The sequence below is a fragment of the Rhynchophorus ferrugineus genome, unplaced genomic scaffold (genome assembly GCF_030347505.1).
Source record: "Rhynchophorus ferrugineus isolate W39M unplaced genomic scaffold, kcgeb_rfMv2 rfM4, whole genome shotgun sequence".
Classification (NCBI taxonomy): Eukaryota; Metazoa; Arthropoda; class Insecta; order Coleoptera; family Curculionidae; genus Rhynchophorus; species Rhynchophorus ferrugineus.
In genome coordinates, this window is record NW_027472583.1 from 26,022,106 (window position 1) to 26,042,458 (window position 20,353).

Sequence of the window (20,353 nt, forward strand, 5' to 3'; positions counted from 1 at the left end):
ACTGTGTAGCCCCATTCCGTGTTATGATATTATAATCGACTTTAAAATGGGATCTCTAATCTACGGGATAATACATTAATGTTTAATAAATTTCATTGATTTACAAGTACATTATGATATCCCATTATTGCATTTTTCTGTATGTGATGAGATTATATAGGCTTTAAAAGATGATGAAAAAAGGCAAAATATTTATACTATTATAATATAACTAGAGCAGAATTTAAATTCAACGCTTATTAACTAGAAGATTAAAATTAAGTAATAATAACTTAATTTTAAATTAAATAAAATTTAAGAAGAATAAATATTTCCAGTTAATAGACTTGTCACTTGACATATTTTAAAATATGTATAATTGCGATTAAATAAAAGATTTCTGTGAAAAACTATGCTGTTACTCTTCAGAAATTATGTCCGCCAGCTTCAAAACCTTGGCTTTTGATAAAATAGTTTAATACCTGATTTACTTTACCCCATTTGCGATCGGGCCAATCTAATGAAAGGAATTTCGAAGAGCCTTTTACCTAAGTTATAATCCGACTAAGGCTTTGGAAAAATATCTCTGACATGTTATACTATTGGATTCAAAGAAATTTAAACGTGATTTTTTTAGGTATAAACGAAAGCTATAGTCTGTTCCATATCTATGAAGGGATCATAATTTAAAAATTGCATCGAGAAACAATTATAGTCTACCTTAACGAATAGTAAAACCATATATTATTTTTAGACTAATATTACTATAAATAGACAAGGAATGCAGTAATTCTACATATTCCGTTGATATGAAAAATTACTTTTTAATCGCTTATATATATCTTGAATCTGGTAAAACATAAAGGACATCTTAGTTAGTGTTCTAGAGGTCAAGATGACATACTATTCTCCTACTAATGCGATAGTCATGGGTTCGAATCTCATAGAGGACATTGATATTTTTTATTTATGGTAACCACGAGATTAGGAAAATCTGATAAGATCTGATTAACCACCCAACTCACATTAGTAACTAGACTAAGTGAGACCAGAGACCACATGTCACTTACCAGTCAACGAGTGTTAAATCAGTCTATATTATGTTATGCTAAAGCTATATGCTAAATATTAGTTAACACAAGATATAAGCAAACACATTTTAGTAAATTAAAATATATTTTTTATTATAATATATATATATATATATATATATATATATATATATATATATATATATTTACATCATAAGGAAATATTTGTTGGCTTCAACATTTTCAGAATAATCACAATTATTAAGCGGAGATCTGAAATTTATCAAAACAAGAAAAAGGCTAAAACAACATTTGCCAATTTGTAACCTCTTATGTTTCGAAGAAATTTGTAGACATTTGATTATGATTGTCTCTCTTTTTAACTAGAGTAAAATGAGAAAAAATATATCGTCTGATATTAAGATGAATTTACCAACCACAGTTGGCAATATATTATATATCTTAATAATTATAATAATTAATAATTAATAATTAATATATTATATATCTTGATAACGTGCGTTCACCGTTATTTTCAATAAGTTATATATGAAAATATAAAATATTAGAAACAAAGGGGACCTAATTATTGGATGAAAATACAAAATAGAGAAAATAGCAATTTGTATCTATTAAATTTAACGTATTCAAAGACACGAAATAGCTATTTATTTTTAGACCGAATTATTGCCAACAGTAATTTTTTTTTTGTTAAAAATACATAACCTATTTGTTAAGATTAAAGTTAGTCAAGGTTTATGTTAAGTTATGGTATGTTTTAATAAGAAATAGTATATTGTTTCAAAAACCTGCTGAAGTTATTACATAAGAATATTTTTAACAACAATATATAGAATTATATAAAACAATGAAGAAAAAACGCTTTCAATGTACCGACGTACAAGGTACTTTAACACATTAATGTTCAGTCTAAAATTAGGTTATTCAATATGTTCTGTATTAGTTAAGAAATCGTACCAAATTATACCCGTTGTTTTATTATTGAAACAATTATTTAATAAAAGAGATTTGGTAGAAGATAGAAAAACTTCATAAATACTAAATTTGTTGATATAGAAAATATAATAGAATTATATAAAATATGTAAGTTCAGAAAAACTATATTATATGTTAAAACGTACTTCAAATACTTTTTAATGAACAGAAAATATCTTGAGCAACCTAGTACACTAGAATCGCCTCGTTAAGAAAACCTAAATCTCCGCCATATTTATCACACATAACATATCTACCAGGCATATTTATTGTTGTGGCGTAATTAATACTATGTTATTCTAAATAATATTATAACCTGAATAATTTTGAAAGCTCAATTGTTTAAAATAACAAACAGGCATAAACAATTCGGCATAAGTGAAAACCGACTGGAATTTGAATCAGAAAACCCATTAAATTTGACTCTGTAGCACCAATTACTATTAATGATATGTTAATCTACTACAAAATAAGATATTCAATCCATCAGATAACAGTAAGATATCATCCAACATGGTTTTGTCATAAACTATAACACACAAATTAAATCTGAAAATTGGTCAAATATATATTAATATTTATAAACTTTAATAACTTACATGAACAGAATAAATATACTTCGTTGTTTTCTATTTTAAAGGATTTCCGGTTTCAAAGGTATTAAGATATCTGCAAGCTCTTATATCTGGTGAACTATCCGTCGCGAGGACCCCTTAAGACACTTGCTGTCTCATTATAATTTGACATCAGATATTCGCAAACTCAAAGGATGTCGTTAATCCTTAAGTTCTAAATCTTTGGTTCGTTATAATTACACTTTCATGTGTATCAAAACATTCACCATATAGTATAGTTTAGGTGTATATTAGATATAATATTCAATAAGCTTTTTAAAATTTTTTGTTTATTGAACAATATACTGTCCAACAAGAGTAGTGAAATATGTTTGTCCTCTTTCATTAGCTTTCATCAACTAGTCCATTCAACCGACGATATTATTAGTTAGCTTGAGGATGTGTAACATGAAAAAGTATATAATTAATTAAAGCAATGAAAGTAAATAAGCAACAACATATCTCAAATACCAAACCAATGCATTACCAGATAAAAATAAAACACGCCCTGACTTTTATGCTATTAAACTATACTATGTATATTTGTGTTGCTTCCGGGTTGGTATTACATGTTGGCCTAGTCTTCCGGGTTTCCAACCGCGTTTGGTTCTAAAAATAACCTTTAATAAATTGAATAGTCGACAAAAACGCATCTGCGATCTTAAGGTCTTATTTCATTTCGTTCTACTCCTCATTACACGTCACGTCTCTCGTGGTTAACTTCTGGTGTATGAATGTTTGACTTGGTTGATATTACATTATCGCGCTGGTTTCCAAGTTGTTGGTAGAGGCGGTGTTGGTATCTATTGTTGAGATGCTTGAGATGTTTTTCGATCTCAATAACTTCTCATATAATCTTTTTCTGTTTATGCATTACGTAGCCAATTTTTTTGTGTTGTAAATAAATCCTCAGTGAAGTAATTCTTGCATTTTGTACAAGATATGATATTTTTTTCTTTTCTATTGACTCTATATGTGATTTTACGTAATGTTCTTCCCTTCGTACTCTTATTTTTCTATTTATTTATCCTATATCGACCTTTTCACAGTCTTGCCAAAATTTTGTATATTCCTTAGTCCTCCAGCCCTACTTTAGCTTTTGAGGTTGGTAGAATTGCCCTAATCTCTTTGTCGGTGTTAAAACCAATAGTTCTTTATAATAGTATTCTTTCATTTAGCATTTGATCACTCACTAGTAATCATGACAATAAATATAAAATTTGTTATCAACAGAACTGTCCATTATTTATAGAAAAATTAATACAGAGAAAACATCAATGTAATTCGGAAATTAAGAAAAATAAATAGTTCTCTTAACTCTTCATTTCAAATCAATATATCCCATAAAAAAAACACACTTAATAAAAAAACAAAGGTTAATCAAAAATGTAATTGTTCAAAAAGTAATTATCCTAGTGAATATGATTTATTATAATATATTTGGCCAAAAAATCTTTATCTAAAAAGCTCAAAATAACCACAGAAAAAAAACCTTATTCCTAAACAATTTTTTTTATTATTTGATTAATACATTGTTACTAGTCGTTTCCGTCTAACATACAATTTGTCTTTATAATAACTTAAATATAGATATATAACCAAGAGGACCCATCGGCCCTATCTCAGTATCTGGTGAAATAATGTTTATTCATGTCACTGCTGTATTTTTTAATATATGCACCTCACTACACAACACTACACAAGATCAAATGGTTTGATTCTTTTGAGTCTGTGTCCTGTTCTGGTTCTATCCAAAAGCTGAAATATTTCAATATTCTCATGAGAATGGAGTCTATCCTCATTCCCCCTTGCAATTTTCGTGATTTCTTGACTGACTGTGGGTATCTGAAGGTCTCGATGTAGGTAATCAGTCCTATAGTATTTCGGTGCCCCACAAAACCTCTCAAAATTTTGATCTGAAATATTTATATTTTATTTATGTTACTCTTTGCAGAACATCCCCGTAATTGAACTCTATATGTGCATATAGGTTTCAGCATTTGCTTATATAACAGCAGTTTATTATGTACTGATAATTCTGATTTTCTTCCGATTAGCCAGTGCATGCTCCTATATTTCAATGCCACTTCTTTTCTTTTCTTCTTTAATAAAGCTTTCTTCTTTTATAAAGCCAAAGGCCTTGGCCTATGATTATTTTTCTGATATAGAACTAACCTATCAACCTAACCAATCATTGCTGTAGGAAGATTCCACGAAAATCAATCACAAAAAACCTCCACTTTCATCTGCATAATATAAAATTGTAGTAGAAATCTAGCCCTAATATGACAAGATATACCCACTATGCTTTATAGTATATTTTAACCGACAGAACTCAATTAAGCGTTAACTTGGACTTAACCTAACCTAAATCCAATATCATATTTGCAAGTATAAATCGAAGTTATCTTTGTATCACAATATATTGTTGTATATGCCAATTTGCAGGCCAATATATGACCTTTTATATTCTTCGAGACAACCGCCGATTCTGGGCGACCAGACTTTAATTTTCCCAATGCAGGTTTTTCATAACATTTATCAAGCCACCAAAGCTTTATTCCACACCATAAAACGATTACTCGAATTACTGTTAATCTATTGTTTTGAAAATGACAAACTTCAAGAAACCCTCTATAACTTGTAATAAAACTAAAACAAGAAACAAACCAAACAAATGTTTTTTAGAGAATATTATTTGTGAACATTATTTTGTAAATAATTCAAATGCTGTGATGTGAGTGTATTTGTAACGTGACAACTCAATCTCTATTCTGAAAGAATGTTATATGTTTTAATGTACTTGTCCCATTAGGTATTGTTAATTATCCCGAAAAATTAATAAATAGATTAGGAACAAAAAAACTCTTGGTCATGCTATCTTCATTGCACAACTGGGGGAGGTTAATCTTAATCAAATGATCGAGGAAGCAAGCAAGGAATTGAGTATCTAATTAAATGATGAAATGGGAACATGTGCACCTCCTGCATGGATTTCTTCGCATGTGGGCATATTATTGAAGCAATAGTCAACATATTGACTCCAGTTAGCTTCTCGTATACAAATTATTCTACCATTGAAATGTTATCTCCTCCCTTAGAGTATATATGAACAACACCCTCTAGTTTCATCAAACAATTTTCAAATCAAGCTGATTTCTTTTCGAAAATTCTATATTTCTGGTTCATATCATTATTATTAATGAACTTAGATTGGGTCATTGTCGGGTCCTTCATGTCTACCTAATAAATAATCCTTTCCAATTATGAGTTGTGTCAGAAGTCAATATCTTTTAAACAAATGTAGTCACTATATCAATGTCTGCACCCAATCTTATTGGTTCTCTCTAGTTATAGTTTTTCCGTACAGTTACACTAGGTACTTATCTAGGAATACTCATTAGTCTAATTTAGTCTTTAATAAAATGAAATAAATATTAATAAAATTTTTTAGTATTTTTACCATTTAGTTCATTTCACTACACAAAAGTTGCAGTTCTTCGTTGTTTACATGGGAGTGGAGTAATACCTCATGTCTTTTTGCAATTGTCCTAATTTACTCTATAAAATGTATTATAATGTCAGAGTATGTTATTTAAATTATTATGTATTAAAAAATAACGTTGTTCAACACCAAACATGATCCTTGAAACGTCTATATATTCCTTACAAAAAAATAGTAGAAATATATAAAATAAATGGAGAATCTAAGATTTAAAGGAAAATAATTTGTATTTGCCGTGATCAAAATAACATCCTATTGAAGCGGTTTCGTTTATAAACATTTATACGAACAATGTTCCATGTTATTGGTAGCGAGGTTCATCCCTTCCATTATACTTGTCGAACAAAACAATAATGAAATTCAATTAATACTAAAACGAAAACACCAGACGAAAGCTCAAAATAAACAAGACATCGTTCGCTGAGAAGAAATTTCCCAAAATTCCGGACATAGCCGGACGCCGCGTCAACGCCAACAACCTCCCAAACCGAGAAAAATTTAATAAAAACCTCGCTCCGTGTTTTTTTCCTCTATCTCATTCCGTGGTTTCCTTCAAATAACAACGGCCAGGTCTGGCTTGAGTTTTAATGCTAGTCCAAAGGGCAACACTCGAGGCCCGTCTAAATAAAAATAAATTAACTCCAAGATGGCATCCATCAAAGAATGACTTTGTTCATTACGTTCATTGTTTGATGGTAGGACGGAAGAAAATAGGGCTATTTTTGGGAGAATCGGTGGGTATAGGAAGGGACAATAAAGGGTAAGTTGTTCCCTCGTCAAGCCCACGTAATCCTTTTTGGGGTCGGATTGAATTATTTTTGACCAATGCATAATTATTTAGTGTTTTAGCTTTATTAAGTGTTAGACTAGGACTAGGATTGGGCGGTATTTGAATTACTTATAATTAAACTACCTAATTGAAATAAAAATACATATTCGGTATTTATAATTCAATTACTTCTTAAAAATGTAATTTACATTTTTTTTAAATTATATTTTAAAGTCTCCTTTTACCAACTATGGGTTTATCTAGACTGGTCCTAAAGTTTAACGGGGGCTCCGAACCACGATCCTCAACATTAAGCCTACCGACTGGCGAGTGACCAACTTTAGAAATCATCCCAGAAGACATCCGGTCTTACCCTGGTCTCTAGCCTGGTTACTGGCGTGACTGGGATCATTTTTTGTCGGATTTTACACTCTTGCCTAGAACATTCACAAATATTAAACAATTACAAACTTAAATTTACGACCATGCTCCAGCAGGATTCGAAATCGCGACTATCGCAACAGTAAGAGGACAGTCCCATCACCTTTACCACTGCGCCACCAAACCGGCGTAATTTATAATTGGTATTTCAATTTGTGCATGAGGCTGAGATATTTTGTAGTGAACAGCGTTGGGAATGTCGACTGAAAATAGTCGAAAGGGTCTATAATCGTGCAACAGTCTAACTAGTCGATAGTAAATGTCGATATCAACTGAAAATAGTAATTACTATTCAATTTAAATGCAAGATTCGTTTTTTAGTTTTTTTATTAGTGATAACAGACGGGGATGTACGATTTCCTTTCTGTATTAATTTTAATAGAGGAAAGGACCGAGATAATTGTTTAGTTTTGTGCTGTACATGTTAATTCATGTAAATAATATAAAATTGGAAAGTGGGGGTGTGAAAAAGGATTGAAATAATGATCCCAAATATATTTAATAATATCTTAATATCCAGAATGTAACAATGACATGATATAATAAAAGTAATTGTTTAAATATTTTAGATATTTGACTTGATTGTAAAGAGTATTGACTACTAAATTTTTGTATCGAATTTTCTCAGTCAATATTTATCAATTATTTAACCACTGTACCCTTTTTAATTACACTTCAACTTTTTCTTACGAATTGTTTTTTCAATCGTGTCATAAATGTGTCGGAGATTCACATATTCTTTTTCGAACATTATTTGATAAAGAAAAAGATAATTGCTGGAATTTATTACGTCCAAAAAATAATTTCATCTTGAACGACGTAAAATTATTTTTATATTCTATATATTTGATTTGATTATTAAGACGAATCAGGTAATAACCACTAAATAGTGGTATCCTCAATCAATGATTATCAATTATTTAATAATAATAGCTTTTAAGTACAATGATAATTATATGTATCGTTAGCTATATATGTATATATACTATGTATTACATATATATATATATATATATATATATATATATATATATATTAAATTCTTAAACGGTTATTTTCACGAAATTCCTACATGTTAATTATATTTATTAGTATAAATATCGTAATATCGTTAAGAATACAGTCGTTACTATGGCAAACTTCTGCCTGCGGTAGTGCCCGTAAAAACAAGATTATAAAGACTGCAATCTGTAGCATCTTACTGTTATTGCATCCCAACTAAAACTGATCTTAAAAAGAAGACTTGACATTTTCTAAAGCGTCGCCTGAAATAAGTAGAATCATATTGCAATAACCCTAGCCTTAGAGGCAAATTAAAGTGAAATGATGCCTGATAAAAAAAAGAAGTAACAGTTTCAGTAAAGAAGATGAATTATTTTTGAAGAACATTTTATTGTTTTTGCAAACAGCGACAGTTATTAAGCACTGACCTGAAAATTAAGTTAGAGTTAGTCAGCTTTCTAGTAAGCTTTCCTAATATAAAAAAATGTCCATAGTATAAAAATCTATTGTTTATGAAAAAAAATTCTATTACTGACTAATCAGCTGGGTTGCAGTAGTTTTACTCTATTTACATACCCTAACACGTGACTGTATTTTGTAATTCGTAAAATATTGAATTTTAACCAAAAACACTTAAAATGCTGTATTTTTTATATATCAAACACCAGATTTAAAAGGTATTTTGTATTTCTTACCTTAAATACATGCGAGGTAGTATTTTGTAATTTGAAATTTAAAAAATCTAAGTTAGGGACTACTTATGTTGAAGTCTCACTGAATTCATTTTAAGAAAATAAAATAAAAGCTATAGTTTGGGAAAAAATAAACTCCGTATTTTTGACTTTTCACAGCGAATTAACTTGTATACATGTCAAACACTAAAACATTATATATGTAGAATTATATACTTTTTTAGCAGATTATTATTACCTTACTATAAATCCTCTGAGATTCCTACACAAAAATCTGAGCTAATGAATTTCTGAAATTCAAGCTTCTGAATTTCACAAATCTCTCTTGAAGCCGGGACTATTAAGACGATTAGTTTCTCAGACGCCGGAAAGCATAGAAATAAAGGCATTGCAAATAGAGGCATTGTAGTGATAAAACTTAACGGCTTTCCCATTCATTAATTCTGGTCGTTTTTCAATCACTTTATTTACTGATAAAATAGTAATTTGGCCGGCCATTTTCTACAAAATAGTTGCTATCACACTCTTGATGTGAATGGCCGTCTTGTTTTTGAAGCTTCTCCAGTACTGACCACGTCTTTTTGCTTAGTATTACATAGTGCCTGATCCACTTTTCTTACTCACCCGTAATGATCTCTTTCATGTATCGTGGCCAATGTTTAGTTATATTATTTAGATCAATGTTGCGGAAATCTGATTTTTTATTATATTGTATGTTAATTGGGTGCTGTGACCAAATTGAACTAATTGTTTTGAGAGGCATTACATACATACAAACATACGGTCCACTCTGAAGGAATATGCAAAATAAATTGACGACAGGAATATACAGGTAATACATTTCTCGATTTTGAAAAATCACTAACAATACAACATTCTGCATGAAGTTAACTGAATTTGATATATTATTTGTAATATTTCAAATTAATTTTTACATATTCGAAGACACACAATTAAAATTAGTATGTGCGTAAATACCAAAATAATTTGGTTCGATGAAATTCTTCAAATCTTACTACGACATAACTGACGCAAATTATAAATAACCTCAAAACGATTATAGTAAAGACAATAGTCTATTCCGTTGAAACTTCGTACTTCGACTAATTTTTGATTTCTGCAGCATGCGATTATAAATAGGAATTTTGATATATAAAGATCTAGATATTATTTTAAGACTAATACTGACTGAATTCAGATTTTTATTAATCTCTGTTTTTTTTCAGGTGACGCTTTCCATATCCATATTGATCAGTCTTCATGTGTTCTTTCTATTGGTTGTTGAAATAATTCCACCAACATCGCTTGTAGTACCATTACTAGGAAAATATTTGATATTCGCAATGATCCTGGTATCAATAAGGTAAAGTAATGTTCTTAATTATTTAAAGTAAAATCTAATAAAAAGTATTAATTAGTGTTGCTCTCTCTTACGCAGCCAAAATTATAAATAAATTATCAGTCAAATTAGGTAGATGAAAAGCAAATGCGCACATGCTTATAGAATACAAAGGAAAGCAAACAATAAATTGTATAAAAGAAATATGAAAGTAAAACTCTTAAACGTAAAAATCATTCATCATTTCAATCAATTATTTTTTCATTTCACAAGTAAAAAATTATTCCGCTTTCTCTCATATCTAATCATTGCTATCTTCAGCTGATTACATGACAACATTGTTTGATGTGTCTGTTTAGATAGTTTAGATATTGAATAAAAAACGCATGATGCAAGATCGGATTCGCAGAAACTGTCAAATTGCGAGCGTTGTCTACAAATGTCTTGAGGAGGGTTGCAATGTTGCCATGTTGAACTGTCGTGTCAATGGTTTAGTCTCCAGATAACTATCGTGTTTATGTTACATATTCAATTCTACGACATAATACAAAACATTTTACGACATAAAACAAACAATTTCGTCATTGTGAATGACACTAGTAAAAATGTATCGTCAGTTATATAACCTTAAAAAGAACATAGTTAAGTTTTTTCCGGACAAACGACAACGATGTATGATTACAAATCAATGTACAATATGTTTGTCTATAAAATCGTCCCCATGACTACCCTAGAATATAAGTAAAATTATTATCACTATTCTAATCACACTTAAATTCCAACGTATATTAAAAATAAGTAATATAGATATTTGAAAGTTAACAACTACTTGTTTATTTATATTTGTAACTTGTTTACTCGACACAACGTGAGAATTTTTGCGACTGGTGATAAAATAAGGATCCATGTTGATATCACGTAGGAAAAAGGGTGAATTATTAATACACATATCTCAAAATAAAATATTTATATTGCTAAAGCCAGTTTATAAATATAGTGGGATCAGAAGCGCATAATATTTTATTTAAAGCCTGTTGGATATGTTACAACCTAATAATACTTACTCTGTAATTTAATTTCTTAAATTAAATATTGATCAATTGAAAATATACGTGAACTATTATTATTTTATTATATTATTATATATTTGTAATCGCTGTAGTTTTAATTTTTAACGTTAGAGATATGCGTTAAAAAAATGCATTTTTTATAATATATTTCTCATGACAAAATATACTACTGTTAATAAATATATTAAGACTTTCAAAACAGTATGCAAAGATAAAGTTTTATCAATTTAATTCGTTCCTTTCAAAATAGTTGCCACTGGACACAAAGATTTTGTTATATTTATAGTACCATCCTCTCTTTATCATCTACGATTTTTCAACTAATCACCAACTTCGATGTTAAGCTTACCGTCTAGCAAATACCAATTTAGTCAGAGATATTGTACCTACTTAGTGATCGACCGCATAAAAAAATCCAGTAATTAGCTATTATGGTCATTTTCTGATTATACATTCTTGCCAATGAACAATTACGAATTTATATCCCTTGCCAAGAGGAATTCGATCGGTGGCCTTGATTTAATGCACTTTTTGTAGTTTTTTCTAGTTTCCAAACTGCTTCTGAATGAAATTCCTAAAAATTCCACTGTTGAATTGTGCGACTAAACTTTAAAGTCCAATGGAACTAGAAGCTAGAACTAGGAGGCAAAAGGCAGAAAGCAGATTAATGAAAGATGAGCTATCTGCAAGCACAAGATCGTACGGTGGAACAAATAACCAACGAATGATACAACATTATTAGAAAATTTAAGAAAATAATACATATATTAAATTAAATCAGTTATTCTATTAATTAACCTGGTGGATTTATTGTTTTTTGCAATATATATTTTAAAAACAATAGTCTATTTAATAAGTTTCTTCGTAATTCGTAATAAACACGCTGAAGTCAAATATCAATTTCAAAATTATTTTATTCATATATTCTCTGTTTCAATATGCAGGTACCTAATGTATTACTCCACATTTATGTCTATAACATAAAAGTAAATAAAGATCATGCATGCTTATACTTCTTGTTACAAAGTTGTTACAGTTCTAAAAATAATCTTGCTTATTTTATTTTGTTTTACTGTTCAGTGATTTATAAATTTAAGCATATCAATACTTTGTTTATTACTGAAACTTAATTGAAATTAAAATTAATTAAATGCCATTTAAAAGTGTTAGGGCGTGTCAGTTCTTGAGATAGTCTTCATTCATTTTAATATGTTTTGATATACCGACGTTTCTTATTTTAATTAATATTATATATCAAATACACTTCCTTATCTTATATAGAAATACCGTGAAAACATGTATTAATAACATAACAGGTCAATTGAAAAATCCCCGGCCTGACACATAGATGGCGCTACTAGAATTAAAACCATATGTTTTTTAATTAGCCCTGACCCTCAAAAGTTGAGTGTGCAAATTTGACAGTTGACGTATTATTAGTTTGTGAATTATATCATTTTGAGTGAAGCAGCTTTTGTTATTTTGATAAAAATTAATCTAAAGGAATTTCGCGTGTTAATAAAATATATTTTTTGATTTTTGATTTTTGAAGGGAAAAAATATAGTTAAAACAAAAACTTGGCTTGATGCCGAATTTCCGGACACTGCCCTAGGAAAATCAACCATCAAGGATTGGTATGTTAACCTTAGATGTGGTAAAATGAGCACCAAAGACGGTGAAAGCAGTGGACACCCAAAAGAGGTTGTTACCGACGAAAACGTAATCCACAATCCAATAGTCTAATTAATTTATGAATTAATTAATAAATAAATTTTACTTCGAATTGCTTCCTCGTCTACCGTAGTCTCCAGATCTAGCCCCCAATCTCCTGTTCATAGACCTCAAAAGAATGCTTGCTGGGAAGAAATTTTCGTCGAATGAATAGGTAATCGCCGAAACTGAGACCTATTTTGAAGCAAAGGACAAATCGTACTACAAAAATGGTATCAAAATGTTGAAGGGTTGCTATAATCAGTGTATCACACTTGAAGGGAATTATATTGAATAAAAAAACTAATTTTGCCAAAAAAAATGTGTTAGGCCGGAAACTTTTCTATTACCGTTACCATTTTTTATTATTACTCACTCTGTTATGAAGGAAACCTGATTAATAAGTTGCTATTGAATTTCGACCACAGGGTGTTCACTTGTTCTAATTATTAATCAACCGTTTTAAATAAAATACAAATGCTAACAACACAGAACTAATAAAGGATAGGAAATTATATCAGTAATATTTATTTTTGAAACGCAAACCTCACTAATGGATTTCAGCGAGCTAATGGATTGGAGTAGTGCAGTAAAAAATTAATAATTTCAAAATTTATCTCTCGTCAAGCCTCTTTCCATTAGCGCGCGAACCTTATCTGTAGACCCATCAACCACAATAAGCATCAAGAGAAACTCGACTTGACTTTTAACAAACTGCCCGATGTCAAAATTTAATTCCTTGAAAATACTTTTCGGCCGCTCCACTCGCAGCCCGGCTTTTTAATAAATTCCGGAGTATAAAGCGGCGAACTTTCCAGTGTGGGATTACACTAGACGCGAATTTAATTTAATGTTTTGCTAAACTTTACTCGTCGGTTTTCCTTGAAGACTTTTTACAATATTTAGAAGTTTTCGCATTAAAGTGATGTAATTTAGGACTCGACACTGCCCTCCGGCTCGTAAATACCGGATATATACTGGAGAGATAAACACTTTAAAGTAGATTTTTTCGGTTTTAGGCGTACATGTCCCTTTTGTAATTTTCTTCCTTTTTTTGGGAACAGTATTCCATTATTTGCTTTTGCCATATAAGTTTTAAATTCACATACAGAGTGTAAAAGATGTGATAGAGTAATAGATAGAGTAATAGATAACATAGCAATATTTAATTATTGATTTTTAAAATTCCTTTCCATTTTTTGTTTTAATTATTTTAATACATATCATTATAAATATATACCTTGTCGAAAAGACGATGTTGGTTTGACAGTGATTCTTTTTTACACTTGTTCAGCATTACAAAACTGTGTTTCAACGGCATCGATCTGAAAAAATAGCAACCGGAAGTCGCTATGTGGTGAGTATGCTGGGTGCAGCACAACTTCCTATTCGAACTATTGTAAATAATACACAATATTGTGAAAGATACACCAGGCCATGCTGAATCGGTCTAAACAAATAATAATCAGAAAGCGCTATGCCTGGTGAGTATGCGGCCACAGTGTATCCTCACAACTCTTGCAACACGTGGTCGAGCATTGTCTTTTTAGCAACCAGACACGTAGAATATGTTCAATTAATATTTCATTCTGCTTCAGCGGCTTGTAATACACTACAAATTACTGATTGCACCAAATTCGCAGAAAGACTATACATTCCGACAACGTTATGAATGTTCCGAAAGACAATAAGCATTCCGCTTTGGCGTCAATGTGTATGATTCTTCTAGACCCATCTATGACTTTTTTCGTTTTGCGTTTTTTCATCCCCAAATTTCGCCTTCAAACCAAACCAAATTGCCAGTGGTATAACGCCTTCATTGGTTAAAAACTTTATGATTGTACGTTGTGCAACAAACGAAGGTACCTCGCGCTCAGTTATGACTGTAGTGCGGACAGCTGCTTCCCACAAACGACAGTAAAAAACCTATACATCCATGCCTATAATAGCTTTTATTAGCTAGAACTGCACATGCGCACTTGTTCTAATCTAGCCTGAGAGTTTGCAAAACTATGCGTCCTTTTCTATATACGTCTTATTGTTGACCACAGTTGTTGTTAGAAGTCATTTTTAGTTTAATTTTGTGGAGGTAATATAATTAATTCATAGGCGAAATTAACTGCAGATAACGCGAAAATAAGTGTATAAGATATGAATTATTAAAAAATTTTTATCATTCTATAACATTAATTTTGTAGAATGTTATGGTACAAATGATATATTTTTATGTTAAAGGTATATGAATGAAATATGGTCATCTTTGTATACCTTTTCTGTCTATTTGTTATTATATAGAAGTAAAAAGCTAAATGTTTTAACGAAGTGCCATGAATTTTCAGCGTAGTGTAAATAAAAGGTGTATTTAATAGAAAGTGGTTGGAATAAATTGGTAACATAGCATCTGAAGCTTTGTGATTCATTATATCTTTCGGTTTATATAACTCCTCGAAGCACATAAAGAATGTCGAAATATTATATCATTTAAAAATTTTTATTGCAATAAATGGAATAAAATAAATAAAGAAAATATAATCTAAGCAAGACACCTTTAAGTACATACACACAAACCATATAAATAATAAGCACTATATTATTATAATTGTATAATTTATAAGCACCACCTTTATGTTATTAACAGTTTCGAATTTCGAATCTGTAGATACATTTTCTTTTGTTGTCGATGCCATTTTCCTTATTGGCTCCTTCTGCTTCTCACTGTGTGTTTTTTTGGTATGATGTTTCTGATTTCTTGTCTTACAATTTAATCAGTGTCTTCTCTCCCCAAGTACTAGCTACATTATCTGCAAAAGAATTAGTGCCCATTATCTTGTCATAATACCAATTGCACATGCTTGCACAGAGTATTCTTTATCGTATAGTCTGGACAACTCCAGACATACCTATACACACTCTACAATACAATTTTACAATTATTCTCGGAGATTTGATTAATAATTCTACATAATATTTTTTTTTGTAATATTTGACTTCAAATTTATCTACCAGTTATTGTTTTCGAATGACTTTTCCTCCAGTCCGTTATTTCATTGATATGAAATTGTGACTTTCAAATGGTTAAACCAAAAGCAGCAATTGAGATATGATGAGCAGCATCATCAAAAAAGTGTCAGCTGGGCTTTGGCAGCAAATTTTTGCAAAGAAAACAACTTTGCAAATAACCAACGAATACAACAACTACTTTACGTTATTTTAATACGTATTTTATTTTTTGTATTTTTTGTACCGATATACATCTATTGATCTTATCAATTTTCTATCATCAATTCAAGTTTATTTCAATCTGTAAATTTATTAATAAATGTTTTAAAACCAAATTCCAAAAGGAAAAGATAAAATCCACTTATCTTATTTAATAAGTCCGTATTATCTCCTCACACTTCAACAACCGTGATTTCCTAATCGTAAAGGAATCTGGCGCATCACCAATCTAAATTAACTAAATATGACTAAGTACTGTAAAAACCACATCGAGCTTAATGAAAGCGGCAAGAGTCGTCAGTGAATATTCATAAATGTCTTCCAACTTCGCACACACATCAGTTTCTAATAATTATAAAAATTATTAAAATAAATATTAAAATCCTATAACTAGCAATTACAATGTCTGATCAAAAATGTAAAGTGAATAATCAAGTCAACTGAAAAGGCAAGATGGCTGACAAATTTACAAGTGAAATGAATGAGTTCTTTTTCATAAAAGACCAAATGGTTTCATCTTTTTCAGTCTATCCGGCATATATGAATTTGGACCTTACCCAGCTTAGTTACCCTCATGACTGCGATTATTTTTTTATCGGGTTTTATATTCTTGCCTATAAATAATCGTAAACCCAAACAATGTTAATTTTGTTAATATTCTGTAAAAATATTTTTATAATTTAAAAACATTAAGGTCAAAGCACAATATAGCAAAGTATACATTTTTTGCAGCTTGAAAGATTACCATTTTTCTGCACAAACAAATAAGTTTTTTATACGTAGATGGAACTAGAACGCATATTTTATACTATAGCTATTTTTTATTTGGAAATGTTTTTTAAAAAATTACAGCAAAAAAATGCAAAATATTTTATGGCGGCCACCAAGAAAGCTCCATATTTTATCAACAAGTTTGCCTGAAGCTGCTTGAAAATATTATTGGAAAACTTTTCTGGAAATTGCTTTTCCTTCAGACTAGATAGCGGACATTTTACTTTTCAAGCCAATATTTCTCAATATTCATTTCGATTTACTTCATGCGTATGCAACAATTTTATAAACATATCAAAAACAACTATACGTAAATTATATTACAGATATTAACAAAAAGACGACATATGTAAGCTTAAGGATTTTTTCAAGTATATATTTTAGTTTCCATATTTTTTAAAACAATTAAACAAATAATGTTAAATTGAAATTCTCAATATACGTATTAATAGATGCTAATGAAGAAATCATTAGGGTATGTATAAGATCCTCTAACGATTATAAAGAATATATATAATATTGAAATATTGCACTCTAACGCTAAAAAATAAATGTTAAAATTTTAAACCACTTATGGTTTATTGCTGCCCGTCTCAGTATTGAATTACTAAACAATAAATCTATTTTATGGGACGGACTAGCAAAATTGAATATATGCAGTTCATATATTGATAATAAATATGACGTTATGAGATCGTATTAGAAATGTAGTAATTTGCTTAAGATGCAACAGTGTACAGTTTCAGAAAATAAACTTAGGCACGCGGATTATAATGGTTTGGGTATGAAATGTGAAGAAATTCCTAATATTCATCAGTAATTTATCGCCCATTTGGAAGGCTAAATAACAGGTTCGGAAGACCAAATAACAAGATTATATGAATCATAGAAAGCGAACTTTAGAATAGGAATACGAACATTGTCTGCGGCCAGAAAAGCTGTGCACGTCACCAACAGCACTCTGTTAACTAAGGAATATCATTGGCACTCTCCGCGCCGGCTATGGATTGTGCTGGGGCTAACTCAAAACATTTTTCAAAGAATTGCGTAGCATTCAATTATTATTTCCTCCAAAAAAAAAAATAATTTAGTTAAATGATAAATAACAATTGGTTTATACTGAGAAAACGTGTTGGCAATGATTTGAGTGCTGTACAAATTATAATTTGGTATCAATTTGAAACATGAAATGACCCAGATAGTCAACACAGTTTAGTGATGAAGGCATTGAAAAACTACAACATGAAAATCCCTGACAAAGACTCCAACGACAGTAGGGAAATGTATAAAAATCTTACGAACTGTTAAACGTTAAATAACACGTTAAAATACATTTTCAATTTGTTGTAATCAACAATAGAACAATTGTTAACTTATTTTGCATCTTTAGTGCATATTTAGATATGAACTGTTAAAAACTCCTAAAACAAATTGAAACCATAATAGGGGACAGCTATTGATTACAATTCAAGCGTTAATGGAAAATATAGAGCAATAGAACAAATAATTGAAAACGATTTTTTTATATCTGTTACTAACATATATAGGTATATCCAACTAAAATAGATGATGATGATAATGAAGAGGAGAGGTTTGAGGTTAATGAACATATATTTTATTGGAAAAAACCTACTCTCTATGATCATCACAATATTGTAAGCAAAAATAGTTGCTAGATTTTTGAAATCGTACCTTTTTCAAATCGTTCAACGCAGAGACTTCTAAAAGATACTAAATCTTGTTCAATAAGTTTGTGGAATATAATTTACTTAAAAAATTTGTTAAAAAATTATTTTATTGCAAAGGTATATAAAAGAAAAAAAAATGCATAAAGAATTTAAATACGACTTATTTAAGTATTCATACGGATCGTTGAAGTTCAAAGAAAATATACTGAAAACAAGTGTAAAAATATACCGACAACAGTGTTGTCTCATCGTTTCAGTGTAAGCAATTTTATCACTTCATCTCAAGAACTTTTTTGATTTTTATAATGTCGATAAAAATCTTGCACAATGTGAATCTATATTGTCAGAGACACTTTGATAATTTGCCATTAGATATATACCACTATAATCATCATTATCTGAAGAGAAAATAGGCTTATTAATGTAAAAAAATTTCCAATATTGAAGAAAACAGTTGGATTTTTCGTTGAAAAGTGTATTTCGAAACAATTGAAAGACTATATAATTATATTTTGAAATAATTACGTAACAGTAAAACACCTTTCGTAATATGAGCAATATTAATAGACAATTTTAAGAAAAAAGGCCCAATATTAATTTTACATATGATTAGAATACATAATGCAAAGTAATATTCTCATAATCACTGCCATTATTTCATACCCGTAGTAAAAACTTCGAAACAGATAAAAGCTGTTTCAGTATATTGAGTTATTAAATTTCTGAATAATTCATGAACCTCTCTATGGGAAAGTACACGGCAATAATGTCCCAATTTGTTTTCGAAAAGTTGAAAATTATTAACAAACTTTTTGGCTCGATATCGAATGCTCCTAGATAAAACACAAACTTCTGTTAGATGTTATTGAAAATTCAAAACGAATAGTTAGGCGATCGTCGTGAAGAAAATCAATAATTTCTATTGGAGTCCAGATTGGTTTCTAATGCTTTTACTTGATAACACTGAAAATTTTGTTATTTCTTATATAAGAGAGGTGATTACCTATATAGGTGATTTTATATTTTTTAAAAATATACATCGCTCTAATGGAGATTATTTTAGTAATCGACAATCACAAAAATATTATATTCATCTAATGAAATCTGTCTATTACAAGTATAGGATATAATGTCAATTTATTCTGTGCAAATCTCGAGCTTTTCATTTTCTAATAATTTTAATATCATTTGCAGAGTATCACACAACTCTGATACTTATATATATTATAATTAGCATGCAAAATAAATTTATTTTATGTTTTTTTGCGCCCAATGTTCATTATTTCGACGAATATTTCGCTACTAAATTAAATTTTACAATATACAAAAACACTTTCCCCTTAAAGCATTTATTTCCTATAGAAATAATATATTTTGAGGAAATGGTAAATAGACTGAAATATACAGGAAAGGATTTTCAAAATTAGTCACACCAATTCCCAGCGTTCAATATCAAGCTTATATGAACTATCACCAGCTATTTACAGTTTAATTATTGTTCTCTAACGAGTCATCGAACATTTTTC

The 20,353-nt window shown here is 29.7% G+C and overlaps 1 protein-coding gene across 1 annotated transcript in view; it reads left to right on the forward strand.

Annotated features, from left to right (window-relative positions):
• The window catches only part of nAChRalpha4 (nicotinic Acetylcholine Receptor alpha4), a 464,411-nt gene that overhangs the window by 410,163 nt on the left and 33,895 nt on the right, over nucleotides 1-20,353 (forward strand). The window contains exon 7 of the mRNA XM_076403151.1: nucleotides 10,256-10,392. Within this exon, the coding sequence (XP_076259266.1) occupies nucleotides 10,256-10,392 (137 nt within the window). The remainder of the gene's footprint in view (nucleotides 1-10,255; nucleotides 10,393-20,353) is intronic.